This window comes from Simochromis diagramma, unplaced genomic scaffold, assembly GCF_900408965.1.
Source record: "Simochromis diagramma unplaced genomic scaffold, fSimDia1.1 OVJJ01000646.1, whole genome shotgun sequence".
Lineage (NCBI taxonomy): Eukaryota > Metazoa > Chordata > Actinopteri > Cichliformes > Cichlidae > Simochromis > Simochromis diagramma.
This window is the reverse complement of record NW_024387279.1, coordinates 5,406,347-5,415,003: the sequence shown is the minus strand read 5'-3', so window position 1 is coordinate 5,415,003 and position 8,657 is coordinate 5,406,347. Positions and strand designations below refer to the sequence as shown.

The following is an 8,657-nucleotide window of genomic DNA, read 5'->3' as shown; positions in this document are numbered from 1 at the left end:
GCAGCAGTGGGAAGGAAAAACTCACTTTTAACAGGAAGAAACCTCCAGCAGAACCAGGCTCAGGGAGGGGCATCAGCTGGGAATGGTTGGGGGTGAGGGGAGAGAGACAGGACAAAAGACTCGTGGAAGAAGGGAGCGAAGAATTAAACATAACTAATGATTCTCCCTTCTCCCTGTACACCAACTGCTGCACCTCCACCCACCAGTCTGTCAAGCTAATCAAGTTTGCAGATGACACCACCGTTATTGGACTCATCTCGGACGGGGATGAGTCTGCCTACAGGAGGGAGGTTGAACGTCTGGTGTCCTGGTGCAGCCACAACAACCTGGTGCTGAATGCCCAGAAGACAGTGGAGATTATTGTGGACTTCAGGAAGCACACAGCCCCACTCCCCCCCATCATCCTGACTGACAACCTCATCACCTCTGTGGACTCATTCCGCTTCCTGGATACCACCATCACCCAGGACCTGAAGTGGGAGCCCACCATCACCTCCGTCATCAAGAAAGCCCAGCAGAGGATGTACTTCCTGAGGCAGCTGAAGAAATTCAACCTGCCAACACGGACGATGATGCAATTCTACACTGCAATCATCGAGTCCATCCTCACCTCCTCCATCACTGTGTGGTACGCTGGAGCCACTATCAGGGACAAACAGAGACTGCAGCGTGTTGTGCGCTCTGCTGAGAAGGTGATTGGCTGCAGACTCCCATCTCTGCAGCACCTGTACACCTCCAGGACACTGGGGCGTGCAGCTCGGATCTCAGCTGACCCTTCTCACCCTGGACACAGTCTGTTTGACCTGCTACCCTCAGGCAGGAGGCTCCGGTCCATTCGCACCAGAACCTCTCGCCATAAGAACAGTTTCTTCCCCTCTGCTGTTGGACACATGAACAATAACCGTATGACTGTCCCCACCACTAACACATGACCCTACGCTGTGTTCACTGCATCATTCCATGTTTGGCACTGATCACCACCTGCACTCATGTATATATATCTATCTAGTTAGCACTTTTAATTCTTATTTTTATGTTTATTTAAGCGTTATATGACAGTATGTTTGCACTAAGTACCGCAGCAATTTCCTAATGTTGTAAACCTGCTCAACATTTGGCAATAAAACCCTTTCTGATTCTGAGCAGAGTTTTGTATAAACACAGAGTGACAAAGAGATGAGTGAAGAAGAAATAGTGCATTGCGGGAAGCCATTTTCTGTCCTAATGCTAAGTATGGTGACTAACTGCTTGTTTACCCTTTGCAAAAGAGACAGTGTTAAAATTGTCACTGAACTTTCTACAGAAAAGACATGAAACTTATTTCTATGATGAATTAACAGTTACTAAATCCATCATCTTGAGGCACTCTGAGATAACAAAGATCATAAACAGGAAGGTACAAACATGCCATCTACCCAGCTACAGTGTTTGCTTTTTGTTTTACTTCAGCGATAACCAATGACATGTTTATCTGCACCATTCTAACGCAGCAATAAATTCTTGGAGTCGGTTAACTAATTTCAGTTACACAGCAATAACTTGAATGCTGTATTTTGACATGTTCTTAAATTTCCCAATTTAGGATTCTGACACCACATAGAAACCCAGTATAGAGCTGTAGTGCATGTTTTTAGTATTCAGAGCTATTTAATTTATGAATGACCCCCTTCAAAAAAGAATGTGTACTGTCAAAGGCTGCACAGTCTCACTTTGAAGTTATGTTAGCAGAAGTTCTTTATGCAGATATCCAAGTAACATTTCATAAAATAAATACCAAAAATTCTCAAAAAGATCCAAAAGAGTACATTTTAGTCACACTGGTATGAAACAGCACATCATCCTATTGTGGAATTTTTTGGACATTCCAGTTTCTTGATTTGTCCTGAACACTGATTCAAGCCGCTACCACACACATGCAGAAACAATGACCGCAGTCTACGGTCAAAATCCAGTCCCACAGTGACATGGCACTGTAAAGCTTGTTTGGCTTATTTTTTTTCCCCGACTGGTGGAGGGAGCTGGGAGGGTGTCTGGTAGGGAAGTTCACCTCATGTGATTAACTGCTGGTTGCTAGGTGACAACCCTGGAAAGGAGCCATACATGTAGCAGCCAGGATTTGAGCTCATCCATCGTGCACCTCCGAACCAACCGCTGCTGTCCAAACCACCGCCTGTACACACAGCCGGTTGCCATGGGGATTCCAGGGACATTGACTCAAAAAAAAAAAAAAATGACATGAGTCATGATTTTGAAGACCGACTGTTTTTCTTCTTACACTCGGTTCTTTTTTTTTGTTCTTTGTCTTTTTTTGTTTGCACTGACAGTGGAATCTAATTTTTCACAAAGGCAAAACAAAGAAAAGACCAGAAGAATTCTAAGGATTTGACCTTAAACTAAAGACATAGCAGATGCTGCACACACGAGTTATACAAATGATATATAATATGATGTATAACTTTATACACTCTTCTCTTTTATGTTACATATGCACAATTACTCCTTTTCTGCATTTCTCTGTTAATGTTGAGTCCAAGGCCACAGGCTCAGCAGCAGCATTTGCCTGGCTATTTCTGACTACATGCTACATGTTAGCATCTGCTGTATAACACTGGACATTTGTACTGTGTTACTGGAGTCAGACAGGGGAGGTGTCAGACATGTTGTGTATTTTTTTTTATAATACCCAAAGTTTAATTTAGCACATTTTAAAAATGCTTTAAAGCTGGGGTGTTTTTCAAATGTCCAGACCGATGCAAGTGATCTTCTCATCCAACTCTTTGGAAGAAAAATATTAGAAATCCAAATGACTCCTTTAAGTTTGAACGTGGATCAGATTAGGCTCAACGAACAGAAAGAATTCCAGGTAACCCTAAGAGAGGAAGGAATATAGGTTGATACAGCACTTTGCTTCTCCACTGGGTGACACGAAAACCAATCAACTTGACAGCGGTCTCCAATTAACAGAAGGCTGCCACTCCTTCCACCACCACCACCACTGCCGCTAGTCTTTCTCAGCCCCACTGTGGCTGGAGTACTGGTCCCATTTCTGGATGAAACATGGTCTCCATCCTAATTAACCCAGATGTGGATATTAATAAGATGAAAGCAGGTCTAGACTAGAAATGGGGCAGATTGAGAGAAGGTTCTGATTTCAGAATGGTCACACTTAAGTGGGACACCTTGCCCCCCCCTCTGACAGGGGAATAAGGTCTGTTTCTATATAAACTATACCCCGTGGCTCTTTTTAATTGGTCCCACTTCTCTTGAGGTTTGAGTGCGATGAGAAGCTGAGGATATCTATGAAAGGTGGCTGTGTAGCACAACGACAACAGAGACATGTCAAGCAGATGGAGACATATGACAATTATCACCTTTTATGTGAGTTTTTCTTTTTGGAATAAAACATCTCACGTCTTTACTTGCACTGAGCTCTACCAGAGGTTCCAATCTTGATCCTATGTGACTATAAAAGGAAACCTATTAAACATCATTCTTTCACACCTGCCAGTGCAAATGACTTCACTACTTCTTCCAGAATCATGTATGGTGTGAGAAATGGGCCAGGACAGGACAATAACTATAAGACTGTAAATCACCTGGGAACAAGCCTGTCCTAATACATGAAATAGATTATACAAGTGAAAGAACAGATAAGAATGTCAGCAAGAATCTAATTGTTCTTGTTTTCATTGCATCATCTCGCAGTTAGTGGGAGACGGCATTAAGACAGTGGCAGGTCAGCAGACACTCAGGGGACCAAACAGGAAGGAAGCAGAGATGGGCACAGACATGACTCATCCAGCTCATTGTGTTCATGGAGCCACCAACATGCTGCGTTGTCTTGTGCTAACAAGCAGCTGAATTAATGAAGATTTTAAGAACACAAAGACATGAATAAATAAGCATCAGAACAAAAGAAAAGAAAAGCTGAAGGTCTCTTGTTTTACAGTAATCTTTCCCCAATGTTCATGATAATTTCAGCTGAGAATGGATAAATCCAGAGGAAGGAATTGTGTGCAGTTGTTGGAACCACAGCGACACACTTTCTTCTGGAGTCCATCTGTCCTCCTGGCCTGTGCATCGCTTTGCATGGGCAGCAGCTCTGCAGGACGCTGGTTACTGTATCCTCCTGAGTAGTCGAATGTCAGCTCCTCCTGAGCTTCAATGTCCCGTCCAGCAAACAGCGCCAATCTGGGAATTACAGAGTGCACACGCACTGGCACCATGACCAGATTAGGCATGCAGGAGTGGTTGAGAAAGCGACCCACGTTTCCCACCTGGGCTGGGTCTACAAACGTCTCAGTGACGGAGCCCGTGCCCGCGTGCTCCCTTACAGCGATAATGTAATTATTTTCTTCAGACCTCTGGGCAAGCTGTCGGCGCCTGGCCTCCTCAAAACTGATCACCTCCCCTGCATACTCACATACAAATGCCCCGTGTGAGATTTTCTCTAGTGTCCGGGCTCCCCAGCCCCTGTCCCGGGTTTTGTACACTTGCAACCTAAACCGCAGCCCTCTCTGCACCACCCGGTTAGAGCAATCGTCACTGCAGGTGCAAAGGGCATTACACTCAAATACAGGTGAGCAGAAACCGGAGTCTGTTCTGTTGAGGTTGAGCAGCATGCCTGTGCTGTCATACGTCTGGCCATGGGTATGCAGGCAGGAACAGCTGTCAATGCAGCACGAGTGGGAAAGGCAGGAGCATCCAGGAAGGGTAACTTCACTGGGGTCTACAGTGGATCCTGGCCCCTGAACGTTATCTGGAGAGTACTGAAAGACAACATAAAGACACAATGAGCGTTGCAATTTAAAAAAACAAAACAAAAAACCAACAACTTGTGGAAATTGTGTAAAACAATACAGATGAAGAAGACAATCCACAGATAGTAATCAAATTCTTTTGTTTTTTTTGGACAGTTTGTTAAAGCATACAAGACTTTTAAGTATCTGAAAACTGTCAACCTCCATTAACAACCACATCCACACATACAATCATAATATGTCCTCTGGAGCATCACGAGTAAGGAGTTGAAGTTTAGGAGGCAGTTATTTCTTGTACTGCGTGTTGGTAATGTGGCTGTGATGATTTGCTGCCATCTGTTGGTAAAACAATGTGTTGCATTTAAAAGTGTTAAAAACCACCAGGATTTTTGGAGGTTTTTGACACTGAGGGTTTTCTAGATCACTCGGTTACTTTTATACTCATCGTTTAAATGGCATAAATGAATTACAGCATTGTTTCTGTTTGTTTGGCTGATCCGTTTACACAGCATTAGTCTTTTTTTGAAACTCTAAAATAACATAACATTGGTATCAACGCTCAAAATCATATAAATGAGAGTTACACTGGTGACCTGGAGCAGCACCACCATACACCTCTTTGGCATGCATCTACTTTATGTCCATGTTTGCACAGGGCATGAACAGAAGGTAGAGAGAGGAGCTGTGATTCAAAGTCCACTCTCACTACATGTCAGTTTTAATTTGTGCTGTCATCGAGGCCACAGCCACAAAGTCAATATTAGGGGAGGGGAATTGTAGAAGTAATTCCAGTGTAATACAAATGTATTCAAATTCCATCTAATAAGCATGTACACTATATAAATGTGCAATGTAACAACCTACACATACAGTGATTGGCACTTCACTCGGGCATCTTGTGAACTTTCTGATGATTAGAACATCAAAAATATGTAGTTCCAGCAGTTCTGGTTTAAACAAGACACACAGACAGTAACATTAGTTTTTCATTTGTGTCAAGACTGAAATGAAGTGTTATAATTGCAAGGTGTTAAAATATTAACCACCCAGTAAACAGCTGATGGCAGCATTAGCGATTAGAATTGCTAATGACTACTTTTGGATAAAGGTGTGTGGCTACCTGTTACAGCAAACTAAAAACACTATTTTATGCGTTCATGTTGTACCTGTGCCTTTATGACAGCTGGCACAGGCTCGAGCATTGACGTAAAACTAAAAGGACGAGTTTCTGAGAAATGGAGGGAATATTAGTGCTCACATTTTGATTATATTTGCATATTTTTGTGTGGGTCTCATCCAAAATACGTTATACGGACCAAAGTATTGGACACTACCTCTTAATATCTGAATCTCATGACCACAGGTGTATAAAAATCATGCTTCTAGCCATGCTGTCTGCTGTTAAAAACATTTGTGAATGAATGGGTCTTTGTAAAGACCTCAATAAATTCCGGTGTGGTATTGCAACAGGATACCATCGTTGCAACACGTCAGTTCTTGAAATTTCTTCTTTTAAAGATATTCCATGACCAACTGTAAGTAGTGTTGATGGTGCAAAGTGCAAGTGTTTAGGAACTTACTAACGCCATTAAGTGACAGGCCACGTCACTAAGTGCTGAGGATCATAGTGTATAAAAGTTGCCCAAGCGGTTTTGGCCCAGTGGTTTTGTCCATATATTGTACAGCTACGTACTACTTATTTATAGTTACATATCCACAGGACAGTTAATCTGAGATGTTTTAAAAAGCTTTTTATGTTATGTTTTTTGTGTTCCCACCAAGTTTAATTAAAAATTCCGATGTCCCATGATTAATCTAAACACCACTAGGAAAAATAGTAATTGGCCTGTATCGTTGCTGTTTGTCTTAACTTACAACACGTTTAGTTAAAGTTTTAGTGTCACCACATTAATAAAAAGGCAAGAACTACTTCTATTTTAACCACCCTTACACTAAGCTAGCTAAACATAGCAGCTAAAATATCGGTGCAGTGTTTTGAAATGCTCAAACGTGTTCAAATAGAGAGAAAAGCGAGTTAAAGTATCGTTACCTGAAAAGTATGAAATGCCAGTCCTTCAAATAAAACGGGAACCTCCTCCAGACCTCGACTCAGATCACCGCCGTGCGCGTCAGTCACATTCATTCCTGTAGCTGCCTGAAACAGCGAATCTGCTACAGATGTCAACAAACCAACTTCCGGTGGCTTCATTAGCAACTTTCGCCCTCTAGTGGTGGCATTACACCACAGCAATTAAAGCCTGATGGCCATTATTGACCAGCTGGACAAGGACACTTATTTTTCCACGTGAAAATGATGAGTTCAAAAACAAAATCAATCAGTTTTATAACATTATTATTTTTTAATCTTATTACTGAGAAGAAGAAAAAAAAACTTCCTTTGCACTTCATCCCACAGTTGCTTCCAGTATTGCCTGCAGATGGCAGTATTTCATCAGGAAAGCACTAGTATGACTCTTTTGAGTCCTCGTCTCCAACACATTTGCAAGAGAGGAAAGCAGTTGTTTTAACAGAAGCCAAACATTTTAAAGTGCATTTAAAGTGCTGAACAACCTTATGTGCTTAATGTGCTATACCTTCTGTTTTCTGCGATGGGACTTTTCATCTGCATCCTCATCTTCCATCTCTTCAACCATGCAGATTCCATGTTTAACCTTTCTGTGGTGTTGCACTGGCATGTGTAATTGATATGCAGTGCTTTATTCTGTGGTGGTTATCAGAAGCAGATGGAGGGAGGTCACATTGTCAGCTGGCATTTCCATGGTGCACACAAGTGACCGAGGATTTTCCTTTGAGAACCAGCCTTCATCTTTGTCCTTGGGCGAAATTAGTGCTGTCAGTAAGCCTGCATCAAGAGTTGGGACTGCATATTCAATCAACTGAAGTGAAATGCAAGCTTTTGACAATAAACTAATTGACAAATTGACTAAGTGGACAACATGAGGGACTGACAAATATAAAAGCTTTTGAAACATGTACCATGAGATCTCCTTTATCTGTTTATTTGTGCAAATTGTAAAATCTGTCAATTTGATCAGTTCTATTGAACAGATTTAGAATTCCCCTTAATTATCCAAAATATATGAGTTTTCATCCATTTGATCTCTATGAGGTCATGCAATGGCAAGTGCTATTTTGGTCCAGTGTGCAGAATTTAGAAGAATATATTGGCAGAAAATTAATTTAATATTCAGTTAAATTTTTATTAGTTTGTAATCACCTGAGAATGAGAATCACTGTGTTACTCTTACCTCAGAACGAGTCCTTTCTTTCTAAGGAGGGAACAGGTTCTCTTCTTTTAGTCGACTGTGTTGCACTGCCGTGTTTCTCAAGTACCCAAGAACAGACAAACCAAACCAAAGAGGCCCTTTTGCATTTTCAGTGGTGGGCAAGCATACATTGTGGAGTATAAATGAATGGTTGTGGTTAAAAAAACCCTCACTGATAGATGCTGTAATATAACACTTATTTTGGTATGATGTACCAAATGCGGTCCAAGGAAAGCCAAGCCTGTGGAAAGGTTGTAAAAACAGAGCAGCTTGAAGCATTTGGGACTGCAGACAAATACTAGTCAAGTGTCCACACTGACCTCTTTCCATTGTTAAAGGCCCACAGAACAGGAGTACATGAAAGCAGTGACAACAGGGTGTATTTCAAGAATAAGGCTCAGTGCAATAATCTGCTGGGAGATTTTGTATATTACCTTGATACCTACTGTCTACATGACCATGAATGCCTCTCATGTCAATGCTACTGTCTTATGGAAGGGGTGTCTTGCTGCAGGATAATCTGCTAGGCTGCACTGCAGATGCTGTTCTGGGATAGTCTGAAGAACATGACTAAGAGCTCTAAGATTGTTTATTATCCTCCATATTCCCC

The 8,657-nt window shown here is 41.9% G+C and overlaps 1 protein-coding gene across 1 annotated transcript; it reads right to left on the bottom strand.

The window, feature by feature from the left end:
• Positions 1–1,716: 1,716 nt before the first annotated feature.
• Positions 1,717–7,425, bottom strand: setmar (SET domain and mariner transposase fusion gene). The gene is made up of 3 exons (XM_040002949.1): positions 7,355–7,425; positions 6,811–6,985; positions 1,717–4,769 (listed from the first exon to the last, which is right to left on the bottom strand). The coding sequence occupies exons 1-3, from the start codon at positions 7,423–7,425 to the stop codon at positions 3,978–3,980; spliced, it is 1,038 nt and encodes a 345-aa protein (XP_039858883.1). The 3' UTR covers positions 1,717–3,977.
• Positions 7,426–8,657: the final 1,232 nt, after the last annotated feature.

Bases quoted from the DNA above. Each gene is read 5' to 3' on its own strand.
- setmar (XM_040002949.1), bottom strand. From the start codon at position 7,425: ATGGAATCTGCATGGTTGAAGAGATGGAAGATGAGGATGCAGATGAAA. The intron at 6,986-7,354 runs GTATAGCACATT...TGCCACCACTAG, and splicing joins CCCATCGCAGAAAACAGAAG to AGGGCGAAAGTTGCTAATGA. The intron at 4,770-6,810 runs GTAACGATACTT...GTTGTCTTTCAG, and splicing joins TGGCATTTCATACTTTTCAG to TACTCTCCAGATAACGTTCA.